Source organism: Thunnus thynnus, chromosome 1 (assembly GCF_963924715.1).
Source record: "Thunnus thynnus chromosome 1, fThuThy2.1, whole genome shotgun sequence".
In the NCBI taxonomy this organism is placed as follows: domain Eukaryota; kingdom Metazoa; phylum Chordata; class Actinopteri; order Scombriformes; family Scombridae; genus Thunnus; species Thunnus thynnus.
In genome coordinates this window covers 2,152,233-2,167,578 of record NC_089517.1, presented here as the reverse complement: position 1 = coordinate 2,167,578, position 15,346 = coordinate 2,152,233, and the positions used below count along the sequence as shown (strand labels likewise).

The following is a 15,346-nucleotide window of genomic DNA, read 5'->3' as shown; positions in this document are numbered from 1 at the left end:
TCTGAAAAACACCGTCAGTCAAAATCATTTTGATTAAGGCTGCAACTGATGATTATTTTCATTATTAATTCATGTGCTGATTATTTTCTTGACTAATCAATTCATCGTTTTATCTATAAAATGTCCAGAAATAGAGAAAAATGCTCGTTATAATTAATCAAAGCTCATGGCGACGTCTTATGTCTTGTTTTGTCTGATCAACAGTTTACAATCCAAAAATATTCAGTTTATTCTCGTGTATGACAAAGAATTTTTTTTTTAGAAGCTGCAACCACTTAATATTTGACACTTTTGCTCAAAAAAGTTACTAAAACGATTATTCAGTTATAAAATTATATTATTGATTAATAGTTGCTGCTCTAACAGGAGAGACTGTGAGTGTTTGACTGACACATGTGGGATTTACCTTCTGCTTTCATGGACGTACGACCTTCATGAGAGAAAAGGTTTCAAGCATCAGGGTCATATTAGAGTCTTATATTCAATACGGTCAAGATGTTTTCAGGCGTTTCACGGACCAGAGACAGAGAGAGAATGAGGAGACGGCAGGAGAACTGGAGATAAAAATAAAGGATGAAGAGGAGAGTGGTGGTGGTGGTGGTGGTGGTGGTGATGGAGGATGAGAGGCGGTCGCGGTGTCCATCTGCACGCCGCCGGAGGAAAAACGCCGCCTAATGAAGTGAAGGAGCTCGACTGGAATCATCACGTAGTTTCATGCGGCTGTTTTGAGTCCAACACACCAGCTGCTTCACCGCATGTGAGCAGATAAATCATATATAACCTGACGTATCAGGGCTTCACGTTTCCACCCCTCACACTGTGAAAAAGTCAGATTTCAAAGAGTAAATCAGTCAAAAACAAATCAGAATTTAGAGCAAAGAGTCATAATTTGATGACTTAAGAGTTTAAAGAATAATAAAATATGTTTGAAGTGAAGTGTCCATTTTTATTATTTGATTTTTGTGTTTTTTAAGCCGTTTCATGGAGGATGACCTGCAGAGGAATCTGATCACGTTCCTCAACTGTCGAGTAATTAAATGATGAATTCTTAAATGTTAGCAGGGCAGAAATCATGACACCGAACATCTGATCTGGGTTCTGCTCCGTCTGGTCCTGCTGCTGGATCGAGTTCTGACACCGATAATGAAATTTCCATGACTGGACTCTTCTGTCTTTATCAGGGAGCAACGAGGCGTGTCCGGCCAAACAGACTCACACCGCCGCACAAAGGAGACGTCAATGCGCTAATTAACAGCTGGCTTCAGACCAGAGCGAGAGGCACTCTGGGTAATTACCATCAGATCGGTGTAATTCACCTCATGTACGAGCCTGGAGGGAGGAGGAGGAGTAAATAACCAACAGTATGAGAACACTGCCTGCTATTTATTCAGGGGAAAAAAATACAATATTCAGTTTTTATTTTAGTCTAAATATGGATTTTCATTCTTCTCGTTTAACAGGTTAAAGATGGTTGTAAATAATTAGACATGTTTGATTTTAAGTCAATATTTTAAGCCTTTTAATTGACATTGTTGCCTCAATTTATTAGTAATAAGTTTGTATGAGACTGGATGTAAAGACTATTGTTACTGCAGACTTCTTTATAAAAATGATGTTACAAAGTGCTTTACAGTATCAAAGTATTACAATAATACTGACAGGAAATGAACTTTCAACTGAAAGGTGAACACAGAGAGGTTGTTGAAGCTGCAGGGTCGTCCAGCCGAAAAAAAGGTTGAAACTGGTTAAAACCTTTTGTTGCAACACGACGCAACGTCATCCGACCACATGTGTTTCTACTGTTCACCTCATGATCGTCGGGATGTGATTTTCTGTTATTTATATCCTGTTTTTTATGTTGGATGTTAAAAATGGTTCTAAACCTTGAGGTGAACGTATGTAAAAAACGCTGCCTGCAAGTCAAAAGTCAGGGCTTCAATCTGCTCTGAACACCGCGTTTGCTAAAGTTGCCTCTACTTCCTCCTCATGATGACATCAGATTGTTCGCACATGCCCACAAACGGCCATCTCCTCTGTAGCCTTGGTTGCTAAGGTGGTTGCTAAGGTGTTTCCATGTGTTGTTCAGCTCCAACATGTACAGATGGATTTGAGAAGTTGACATTTGGAGTAAAGAAGGAGAAAAAGAAGTGAAATCCTGCTACTATAGTTTGTTTACGTAGCCTCCGGAGCCGGAGGAAGCTTCCTGAAAGCTGACCAATCAGAACAGAGTGGGCTCATCAGGAGGGCGGGGCCTTAAAGAGACAGGAGCTGAACTGAGGGGCTGCATAAAGGACCAGTAGAAGATAAATAAGGAATTTTTAACTGATGTCATGCAAAGATATTTCAGTAAAACCCCAGAATATAAATATAGATCTGGAAATATGCAGAATATGTCCTCTTTAACTCTTGGATCTGTAACTGGACTTCCTGGATCGTATTGCATAATCCCTGAGCGTCGTCTTCAACGGTGACCTTTCACTTGACAAACAAATCACAAGAGTCCAGCAGTGGACTTTTTACTTCAGTAAAATACTCCTTTACAACTAAAAGTCTTGCATTAAAAGCATCAGTAAAAGTACATAAGTATTATTTATTTACTGGCCTGTAAAAAGTATTCAGCAAATCTTAGAATTGTCCATGTTTTATAGTCTTATAACATGTGATCAAAGGGGATTCAATTTTGTTGTTTTTTTTTAACTCTGATTGATAGAAAAATGTCCTTTAATGTCAAAGTGAAACAAATATAAAATACATCAGTTTGACTCGTAAAATCTAGACCTGAGATGTAACAGCAACTATCGCTGCTGTGAAATAAAAGTAGTGAAGTAAAAAGTACATTATTTCTCTCTGAAACATAGCAGTACGGAAGTATAAAGTACCATAAAATGGAAATACTCTAGTAAAGTATAAGTATCTCAAAATTGTATTTAACAATATGTACGTAGTTACATTCCAGTTCAATTCTGCTTCTTTCACGGTTTTAATGCCGACGTCTAGAAGGTCAAACCTGCCTTCATACCATCACTTAGTCTTCAGGGTTCAGACCTTCAGTCAAAGTCAAAGAGACAAAAGCTGAACTGTGTTGGTCTCAGAGTAAAGTTCTTCTTTCTACTACAAATGTTGCTGCGGTGTTTTGAATGTTTGGACTTCTTCTTCGTGCATCTTCGTCAGAAGCTGAAGTTCTTCCAGAAATCCTGACTGAACAAAGTCAAAGAGACGAGATCACATCAACCTGTTCTGGCCTCTATTCAGCCAACAAGTGGATTTTCTAGGCCTTTCTCATTATTGAATAGTCTGCTGATTGTCCATTTACAACTACTGTATATATATATATAAACACATAGAGCAGCAAATCATTTTATTTGTTTGCCACATTAAATCATTTTATTCTTCAAGCAGCTGTAGTACTCTCTACAGTGAGAATTGTTTCCATTTGAGAGGATCATTGATCTGAAACATGGATGGTTTTCTGTGTAAAATCGATGTTTTTCTGTTGATGAGTTTAACTTGTAAGTTAAAGCTGCTCTGAGCGTCTCTGTTGGATGTTTTAATTAGCGGCGAGCTCTCAAACCTCCCGCTGTGCTCAGTGAACCTTCCCGACTCCGAATCAGCAGACGATCATCTGAAATATTCAGATGGAAAAAACATCAGCGGTGACCAATCAGGCGGCGGCGGTGGCGGCAGCGGCGGGGCCTCCTGGCAGAGCAGGTATCCGGGCAGATCGTCTGGACGACACAGACTGTCAGCCGCTCGCAGCAGATTATGTAACAAACACACACTCTGAAACGTCTGCCTTACTGTTGGCAGCTACAGGTTCATCTACACCGTGTGTTCACCATGACGAACAAACACACACAAGCCAAACTCTGATCAGGAAACTCACTTTAAACCTCTCTGCTGGGTTAGGGTTAGCCAGCGTCTACCAGACTGAAATATCTTCATTCATGTTTCCAGAAGAAGAATCCTGATGACTTTTCCTGTAAAGCCACCATGAGGTCGACTTGTTTTTGTTCAAACTGAAATATCACAACTATTGGACTGATTGGTATTAAATTTGGTTCAGATATTCATGATTCCTTCGGGTTTATTGTAATAACTTAAGTTATCCTCTGCAACTATTTTGATAATCAAATAATCATGTCAGTAATTGTTTTCTAACAAACATTCATTGTTTCCGGCTTCTTTATTGTGAGAATTTGCTGCTTTTCTTTGTTGTATGTAAAAATAAATGGAATATCTTTATTTATATCTTTATAATACAATAGATTTGTCTTTGTTTTCTGGCATTTTATAGGCTGGTTGGTGAGTCTGTGTCTGTTTATTTATGGTTTCAGAAAGTTTTCACTTATTAAGTCTCAAATTATCACCACTGAAGTACACAATCCATGTATTTTCACTTGTATTTTATCTTACTTTTATTAATGTTATCAAGTGGGTTTTATTTCCATCTTATGTTACGTGTGTGTTACAATGGGTTTTTTGTTTTTTTTTACATGCTTTTATATTCTTTTTATAAAATTAATATTATTATCATCATTATTATGATTATTATGATTATGATTATTATTATTATTATTATTAAAATATCAGGAATATGAAATATTATATCATAATGAAAAGTTGCAGCCCTAATTGTTTGGTTGATAAAATAGGAGTTCAAATGTCTCATTTAGTCCAAAGTGTTACATTTTCTATCATAGATGACAAAAAAAAAACATGACTTCAAATGTTTCATTGATTATCAAAAACAGTTGCTGACTAATTTTCTGTTCAGCTCTATTTTGATTTCTGCTCAAATATCTGCAAAACTAATGACATCATCATCAGCCTCAGCTGTACTTTGTGTTAGTGCTAATTAGCTAATGTTAGCATGCTAATAATATGGTCATATGGTAAAACGCTACACTGCTGTTTCTGCCTCCGAAGGATTCACAACAGTTAAAGTTTTATTATCATACAGTTTTACTACATGCTAACCTGCTGCTAGCGTGACTCAACTCTACGTCTTGCTTCATCTACTTGTTCAATAAATTTTCATAACATTCTGTCAGACTGACGTACTTTCAAATGATTTTTTTTTACACAAAAATTTAAAAGGATTTTGTTTGGAACTAAAACAGAAAGAAAACAGACACAAGTTACAAGAACTATAAAAAATGTAGAAGACAAGATATTTTATAGAAAGCTTTTAAAAAATGTTTTATGAGCTAAATGGTAGAATTGGAGCATGTCATTCTTCAGATTAACTTGCACTAAAAACCAAAAATCATAAAACTTGACAGTGAGACGTTGGCAGACGCTGGAAATGTGGAATTTGTAGACGGTTAGTTTTTTGGCTTCTGAGCCAATCAAATCCCAGAGAAAACACTCCCAGAGCTCCTCGGAGACTCAGACCCCCGTTCCTCTTTGTAGAAATAAGAAAAAACGGCTGATCACATCCCACAACAGATAATTAAATCTTGTTAGTGGCATGAAAACATTCAGCCGCCGCATGATGTGGAGTTTAATTCAGCTACGTATCAAAACGCTGGAAGTCACATTCAACCTCCTCCAAGCATCCGAAACCACAGAGCCAGAGAGCCACCGGGGAGCTGCAGGCCAAAATAACTTCACACGTTAACCAGCATGGACAGACTCTCTCTCTCTCTCTCTCTCTCTCTCTCTCTGCACGTCGTCACCCAGTTTGTGAAACACTTTAAACTGGGTCACACCTTCACATCTGTGCAGCTAAAAAACTTCTCTTGAAAGTGAAAAACCAGTTCATGGAAGGATCCGAAGGTGAAGGAAAAAGAAGGAGCAGACTCGAGTTAAAAAAGCAGCAGCAGGTGCGTTGATGCGCAACACCATCCGATTGATATGTGACCTTTGACCTCATGAGGTCTGCGGAGTTCAGGGCTTTGATACCCGAGTGTGAGAGCTTTGACTTCCTCTATGAAAATGAGTGTTATTAATAAAGTGTCTCAGAGCTGAAAAACAGTCCTAACAGCCCAAAAATCACCAGTTAATTATTTATGTTTATTGCACATTAAAGAGTATTTATTATTATTATATATTATTATGATTTTATATGATAAAATGTCACAAGGATATCTGCATATTATAAAAACCCACTTTCACCTACATGTACTCAGCTGCACATGGAGAAGCAGGAAGATAAAAGCTCATACAAAGATAAACAGAATTAAATTAAATAAAAATAATAAAATACAGGAAGAAATATAAAAAATAATATAATAAAAATAAAAAGTGTCATATACAGGTTTATACTGTATGTTTACAGTATATATATCTAATATTTTTGTCAAACAGTACTGTAGTTTGGAAGTTTAAGATATGTTTGTAAAAGTAAACAAAGATGACAAGTGACGTGTATGGAGGATGAAAAATGACTTCATTATAAATATAATAAAATAAATAAATGAAATACAGAAATAGTCTAAATAAAAGTTGATGTACGGAAATGTAGAAATAAATTCAAGACATCATAACCAAAATGTATTTATTTTTTTATTTATTTATGTATCTAAGTATTTATTTCTGCATTTATTTATTTATTTATTCATAATAATGGACAATAAAAACAGCCTCCGTATCTGCATGTAAATGTAACCACGTTACTGGAACTCAGTGAAAGATGTTCAGACTGTCTCAGAATATAAATGAATGCTTGAATTTGTTTGAAAAAGAAAAAAAAAGAAAGAAAAGTCTGCAGTAAACAGTGAGAACTGAAATAAAAAGTTTAGAAATAAAACATACGTGTGAAGTTTATTGATACTAAAAACAGTTAAAGTTTAAGATGATTCATGAGAACGAGTAGAGGAAGCTAATCTGACAACTTTCTCTGTAGGAATAAACTGTTTAGATTTGAATATCTGAAATATTACAGTAATGTTAATAAATATATTTATCTGTGTGTTTAAAATTACACGTAGTGGCTGAAACATCTCTAGTTCACTTTCCCTTCATCTCCGTACCGTCACTATCTACAGTAAATATATAATATATATAATACGATTCATAAATGATCAAACGAGTTGCAGATTAAGTTTCTGATTGATTGACTGATTGATTAATCGTTTATTTGTTGTAGCTCTGATAAGTAATAAATCTTAGTGGAGTATTTGAATCCTTTTATCGTGATTCCTGGAAATGACTGTGAGCTGCTACAGAAGCTGATCTTCATAAAGATCCTGTGGAGGTGCAGACGATCTGATAAACGTTCTAAAACTGAAACCGATTAGTGAAACTAATTTTCACAAATTTAAATAAATCCTTAAATAGAACAGCAAACGCTGCATATAATGATGTTACTGAAAAGGCCCCTGCAGGTGTGTTATGACAGGTTGCTCTTGATGAATGTCAGTTATTCACGTCACGGCGATCAGATGAATCATTTAAATAGGTCACTTTTCCGTCTCAACACTTTCTGTCTGTCTGTGTTTTTATTTGTTGATGGCGGCGAAAACGACAATCAGAAGTTTCATGAACATCCTGAAGCAGCTTCATTAAACCAGACTGAGACTCCCTGAGAGCTACTAGATAAAAGTTCAGGTTTATTGTTTGCAATGATGCTAAAACTGACTGTAGAAGAAGAAAAAACCTGGTGTATGGCTGGACTGTGTATAAAACACTAGACGGCTTTTAATTTCATTTAAAAAGACGGATACAGGAAGTAGCGACATGTGACATACGACCTTTCTCAATACCGAGTACGCCAAGCTCGGACTTCCATACTCGCTAGTTCAGACTTGGCGAGTTTGACTCAGGACTACAAACTTCAGCGGACGCAGTTCGATCATTCTGCAACTGAACCAGCAGCGAAGCTGTTCTGACAAAATAACCTCAACTCAAACCTCCAGTAACTAATATCTAACAAATAAACAACCTCATTGACAGAGAGATGCAGTAAATCATGTTATTCAATCAGGAATGTAGCTGTAATAAAAATCCAAACCGTTATGTAGCTAAATATTAAATATTATTATATATGATCTGTTCATTTTAATATATTTATATTTATGTAAATGTAGTGGTGGCAGCGCTGCTGTTGTGTCCAGTAAAAACATGAAGCTTCACTTTACATTCAGACAAATTAATGTTGCAGCTGCAGTTGTTAGATTTCACCTGTGAGACAAACATTTATCTTCCAAAAGGAATTAAATCATATATCAAAATACCGCAGAGTCACTCAAATGGAACTAAAACGTAGTTCGTTTTTATTTGCTGGCTGAATTTTTTACCTAAACTTTTGTTTTATATGACAATATTATAAATGAATGAATGAAATTTGTATTATTATGTCATGCATACAACTGCACCAACAAGCCAGGACCAGAGTACAACTATATATATATATATATATATATATATATATACTGTAGAGTTCATCATTAAATAGTTCAGATATTCTGAATTACAGTTGGAAGCTTATTACTGAAGAGTCTATTAAACACTAATCAATCAGTCTATCTCGCCTTTTTTTCCAGACTTTTGAGATAAAGTTAGCAAACTTAAATACATCAAAATTAATCAGCCATTCCAGTTTTTGCTCATCTGAATATCAAAATATTTCAGGGTTTAGTCGAGCAGTTTGAAACAGTAACTCTCTTAATTCATCATAGTTTGTACAGTACAATAGAAAACAGGACTCACTTTCCACTTTCAACCCAAATCACAATTCTCACTCAATCTGTTTTCCTCCAGAATATTTTTGAATCGACTGATCTCAACGGCCAGATGAAGAACATCAGCTCTCTGCTCTGTTTGATCTGCATATATGTTCCTACAGATATACAGCAGATCCACCTCCTCCAAGAGAAATACATGATTTACTCCACATAAATACTTTATTTATTCTGTCCGCTGCCATTTTCATTAGACGGTTCCACAATCGGATCATAAATTTGGAGCATTTAGGGACGTGAAGATATTTTCCATAAAGTGAGGACATGTTTGTTTAGTGAATTTTGGATGATGAGGATTGAAAGTGAGATCATGTTTGACATTTGGGAAAATGATGACTTTTTGGAGAGCGGAGCCGTTTTTATACCGTTAGGGACATTTTTTTGAAAGTGATATTTTTGGAACATGAGGACATTTTTGGGACAGAAGACGTTTTGCAAAGTATAAACAATTTGTAAAGTGGAAACATTTCAGTGTGAACAGTTTTTGGTCAGAAACCTTGACACTGAATCATGTGTACGAGGGGGTTGAAGAATAATACAGCAGTATATTTTACCATAGTCTGTTAGAATTTATTACAGGTTTATCAAAGAACATCTGTGAAAATAAATAAAATATACGGTTGAAACAGATGTTATCTTTCTGTGCTGATAACAGATTTTCTCTTTATAATATTTCAGTTTTATGGATAAAGTTTCCTGCAGCGTGTTGCTGTTCTGCAGGCAGGCAGCAGGAATGTGGGTCAGCAGGTTAGTTTTCAGCTTTCAACCTTAAAGCTTCTCACAGGTCTGTTTTTTAAAAAAGCCGTCACTCTCTCTCTCTCTCTCTGTCTCTCTCTGTCTCTCTCTCTGTCTCTCTCTCCTGCTGGCTGCTCCAGCTCCGTGTCCTCCTCACCCGTCACCTCTTACATAACAACACGCCTGCTGCCTTCGAGTGCCGTCAGAAATAGCACGACTGCCTGGCTGAGAGCTCAGGAGCGAGCTGACAGTCAGAGCGAGAGCAGCGCTGACGGCAGTTTTGATGTTTCAAATCCTATTTCATAAATGTGTCGACAGCTTCGTCTCGTATATTGAATATTGTGTGGATTTAATGTTTTTTACTTGATTGTTTGAAGTTGTTTTTATATAATTATATTTTGTGAACTAGCTTTCAACTTGTTTTACATTTTTACTTTTGACAAGTTACAAACAAACTGAATGCAAATAAAACATTTTTCTTGAGCAGAGTTGATCCAATTTTAAACATTTTTTGACTTTTTCTGGATTATTGTCTTTAAATTGTGATGCAGTGTTACACATCTGTAACAAATAAACAAATAAACATACACAATAATGGACACAATTCAAAGTATGAACCAAGAACACAAAACTTTAAGTTTTTAAGAACATGTATTATATCTCAGGGTCAAGATATGAGGACATCTTTGAAAAGTGGAGAGACGATACTATCATCTACCAAAACATCCTCATTTTGCAAAATACTCCCACATGATGTCCTCACTTTTTAAAAAAAAATGTCCTAATTCACTAAAAATGTCCTCAGCTGATGGAAACGTCTTCACTGTGGAGAATATAAAACCTGCTGAGTCACGTTATCCTGTTAATAAACTGACTTTTAAGAGCAAAACCTGTTAAATCTTGTGGTCAGAACAATAATTTACATTTAAATCTACCAACAGACAGAACAATTAAAGGTTTAATCATTTATAAAACTCAAAAAATAACTTACAAAAATAGCAAAAAGCATTCGGCCCTGCAGGAAACTATAGATTAACGACATCACGTACAACTTTGTTTACTGTCTTTATGCTGATTGAACCGTCGATCTAACAGATGTCAATAAATTAAATCTCCACGATCACTGACTTGTTCAAGTTTTTTTGTCACAAATTCTTTTCTCAACGTTGAGAATGAACTTCTGTGTAAAGTAAATTAATAATCCAGTGTGATATATAATTGTTGTCAACACTCGAACAGACAAACAAACAGAAGCAGGTGTTCAGAGACATCACACAAACTTTAAACCCTGACCTTTGACCTTCCGGTGGAGGGAGGTCGAGTTTGCTGTCAGTCAACTCGAACAAACTTTTAAATATCAACAGTTTGATTGTTCAGCTGTTGGACGACGAAAGCAAAGCTCCAATAATTAATTAATCCATCAACAGATAAAAGAAATGTGAAGATTTTCTGCTTTTTTTTACTCTTATGTGACAGTAAAGTCAATATTTTTGAATTTAGGACTGTTGGTTGAACAAAAAAAAAAGACTTCAGATAAGTGTGACAGATATTTCTCACTGTTTTGAATTTTGTGTACCGAACGATTAATTAGTTGCAGCTTTGAACGTCACCATCACTCTACGCTTTACAGAGAAAAAAAGCTGCTCGACTGCAAGTTTGGGATCAAAGGTCAGACTTTTTGGGTGTTTCCTTGAAGCTTTGGACACATAATAAAGTCATTTTTTCTTAAAAGAACAAAATGTTTTCTGTGGAAAGATGAATGGAAGGTATGGTGATAATTTGGGCACCAGTACAGGCTGGAGATATTTTTCCCAGGATACAGTAACCAGTTACCAAAACTCTGACTGACAAGACGACCAGTAGCTGGTTTCACGCAGCCCATAGCTCTTTAAAATTCACAAACCTCACTTGAATGCAGCATCTGACCCACTGAGCTCTCTGGGAGTTTGATTTTTATTTATCTTTCATTATTTACTCGCGTCGTCCCGGCTTCTCCCGGCTCTCTGCTTCGACTGAACGTCTCAAAAAAACAGAGTCACACTATCTGTTCATCTCGGTTTCCACACAGCTCAAACACTCGCAGTGATTCCTTTCTCTCTCCCTCTCCTTCTCTCTCTCCTTGAACAGCTGTTACGTAACTCTGCTCTGCTCTGAGAAACTCAATGAAGCTCGATCTGACCGCCTCTCTCTCTCTCTCTCTCTCTCTCTCTCTCTCTCTCTCTCTCTCTCTCTCCAGGCTGCATACCAAAAATGAGCTGCAGGAAAATCTGCCGTCAGGCCTGAGAGCTGCTCACAGGGGACACATGTTAACTGCACTTTCCTCTTTGGTATTAATTATGTGTGAGACCGTTTCCGCACTAACAAATAGAGCTAGCAATCACCAGCTCATCAATCAGTCAGTCGATGGGTCTATTTGGAGGATCAATTAATCATCAAAGTTACAACAACTGCAGGTTCCAGGTTCTCAAATGTGAAGATCTGTTGCTTTTCTTTGTCCTATAAGATAATAAACTGAATATCTTTAGGTTAGTTTTCACTGTTTTCTGACACTTTTCAGACAAAACAATAAATCAATTAACTGAGAAAATAACCAGTAGATTGATAATGAAAACAAATAACAGTTATCTTCTCATTAATATGAAAAGCAGCAGAGCAGAACAACAAGCACAGAATCAGAGGAGCTTAAAGAAAACAACCAGTAACTCAAACTAAACGTCCTTTAAATAAAGTCTCTCCAGTTCTCAGCTTCATCATTAATGCACATTACATGGCCTCAAGAGTATCAATGTAGTCCAACTCTGATGTTGGGTGATAAGGTCTGGCTGGTGTTGGATGGGGTTGAGGTTTCAGGTTTCTATGCCAAACTGGGAAAACCATTTCTTTATGGAGATGGTTTTGTGCACAGGAGCAGCGTCATGTTGAAACAGGAAAGAAACAAACTGTTGACATAAAGCTGGAAGAATGTTGCTCTATAAAATCATTTGAAGATGAGGCCCAAAACCAAAAGCAGGAAAACAGTCAAGTAGCCTCTGTGGACATGGATGTCAGATTCATTAAATTCAAAATTAATTCACTTTAACCCTTTTAAACTTGCTTCTTCCATTCACGTCATTCATAATATGAGAGTTGATCAGCGTCAGTGATAAAAATCAGAGATTGTGTTTCTCCAGCTGGACACTCAGCGGCTTCCAGCTCTCCGTGTCCGACTTTGATTGACCATGTACGGCTTCACAATCACCACAAACTGTATTTGTGCGTGTGTGTGTGTGTGTGTGTGTGTGTGTGTGTGTGTGTGTGTGTGTGTGTGTGTGTGTGTGTGTGTGTGCGTGCGCGCGCGTGTCAGACTTGCACAGATCAAACTGCTCACAAATCGTTTGAAGTTGCTGCAGCAGCAGCCTGACAGCTGAAACACTCCCCGGCTGGTTGGCAGTTTTGACTGTTATCCTTTAAATCAGATAAATCTCCAGCTGCAGTCCTACCTTTGCTGGAAGAGCCGGTCCCGGAGCTGCTGTGTCTCCTTGCCGGAGTCAGGTGCTCTCCGCCCCGCAGGGTCTCCAGGCTCGCCGGCGTCTCCGTGACCGGCGTGCCGGGCTCAGAGCAGCTCATGCTCGGGTCGCTCGCGGACTCCTGCGGGGACGACTCCATCCATGCACCGATATGAAAAAAAAAACACCCAGTAAATAACAGATTCCTTCTCAGCAGTCAGTAGTTGTTTCGAAGAGAGGAAGTGGTTTAGGATGAACGCAGCTGGCAGCCGGAGGAGCGGCTGCTGAGCGGCGGTCAGGTCGCTGCTGTGAGCGCCGTTTGGAGGAGATTTGAAGCCGGGCTAAGAGAGAGGGAGGGCGGCGCTGTGGAGAGCAAGGCTGCCCTCCCTGGAGGTTGACACCCGGACAGGATCCACCACCAATACACTACCACTCTCAAGTCTATGAATGCAAGAACACAAGTGAGGTCTAAAGTCTGTCAGAGCTCAACTTAAGTCAAGTCACAAGTATCGATTAAGTAAACTGCAAGTGAAATCGGTGCTGCAGGTATTTCTGTAGCTACAGTATGAGAGGAAAAAAAACTGCTTTTGCAGGACTTCCTATTAAGCTGCAGCAGAACATCTGGGCATGCAAAGGCAAGGCAGGTTTATTTGTGAGGAACATTTCATGCACAAAAGTGCTTTATAATTCAATTTAAAAAAATAAAATTAAAATTAAAAGAAAATAAACATTTTTAAATGTTTTTAAATTATATTAAAACAGTTAAGGACAGAGACATAAATGCAAGATAAATCAGAAATAAGCCTACAGTTAGAAATACTTTAAATTAATACTATATAGTACAGAAATACAGTTATATACAATAGTAAATAAAAGTGCAGTAGAGAAACCAACCAATCAACGGCTCAGGAGAACAGCAGAGTGTGACTGTTATGTTTATGACTGTTTTCAGTGTCATTCACTTAATATTGATGTCACCTTCAATGCAGATCTCTGTCATGACAACCAGTCACAGTACAGGCTCCATTTATGTCATGAAATACTTTGATCTCAGGTAAAAGTTACAGTTCAGAAAATTCATGAATTGTGCTCATATACTGATAATAAATAATACTTTCAACATTACTGTTTTGTAAATGTAAAGCAGTGATACAAAAAGTATTCAGATCCTTTACTGAAGTAAAAGTAGCAACAACAAACTATAAAAATACTGCTGATGGAACAAAACTATTACTGTTACAAGTACGTTCTGCATTTTTAATGTTAAGTAAACATACAGACGAATTAATAGTTAAAGGATCAAAAGTTCTTATGTATACAAATGACCCCTGTGAGTGTTATTATTGTACATTATATTATTGGATTATGATGCTTGTTTAAGTAGCATTTCACTGTTGTAAGTGGTGCTAATTTTAACAAATATGAGCTAGTTTATCACAAACGTCTTATACAATAATCACATGTTTTGCATGTACGTTTGATCTGAAAAGTAACTGCAGCTGTCTGATCAATGTAACGGAGCAGAAGAATGAAGTAGCATAAAATGTGAGTACTCAACTCAAGTACTAGTACTTTAAAACTCTACTCAAGTACAATACTCTAAGTAAATGTACAGTATGAAAGATTTTTAGAAATGTAGAGTTCAAGTCCCTCACTGTAACGTTCGTAATCCAGACACCACGCAAAAAAAATGTTTTTAAATGATTAATTCTGTTTATTCATATTTTTATATATTCAATTAACTATTATAATTAACTGTTACTATATAATAACTATAGACTATTATTTTCTAAACTAAATACTCTTTCCCCTGCCTCTGACAGGTCCCTACCCCACACTTAAGCACCCACACCTGGGCTAAACACACAGCCAAGACCATTGGTACTCTGTCCGGGTCTCCAGGAACCTTTCCCACCAGCTGAACATTTCTAGCTCACACTTAAGCACCTATCCCTGGGCGAAACACCAGCCCAAGGCCCCCAGGAACCTTGCCCTCCAGCAGAACATTTCTATCCCACACTAAAGCACCCACACCTGGGCTACACACACAGCCAAGACCCCTGGTACTCTGTCCGGGTCACCAAGAACCTTTCCCACCAGTTAAACATTTCTATCCCACACTTAAGCACCCGTCCCTGGGCTACACACCTTATAATGGGCTCTTTTTTCTAAAAGTCATCGATTTTGAATATATCAAGCTCTAATGTACTGTATTGTACTCTAATATATTATTCTGAAGTGGACCGTTCTGTATAATGAATACTTTTGGTACTCAAAGTATATTTTGATGCTAATACTTAAATTTGTCCTCCACTCAAAAACATGTTTCTCTTCTTGTTCCTACAGTTGGATGTTTGGCTGTTTTTACAACCATCTGCTGAAAGTGGAAGATTTCCTTGTTACTCATTGAAAATCTAATTTTAAGGGGCGGGTCTACGAGCA

The 15,346-nt window shown here is 37.2% G+C and overlaps 1 protein-coding gene across 1 annotated transcript in view; it reads right to left on the bottom strand.

The window, feature by feature from the left end:
• Positions 1–13,445, bottom strand: part of LOC137183673 (nuclear receptor ROR-alpha A-like) — a 105,961-nt gene extending 92,516 nt beyond the window's left edge. Inside the window, exon 1 of the mRNA XM_067590912.1 lies at positions 12,899–13,445. Within this exon, the coding sequence (XP_067447013.1) occupies positions 12,899–13,064 (166 nt within the window). The 5' untranslated portion in view covers positions 13,065–13,445. The remainder of the gene's footprint in view (positions 1–12,898) is intronic.
• Positions 13,446–15,346: the final 1,901 nt, after the last annotated feature.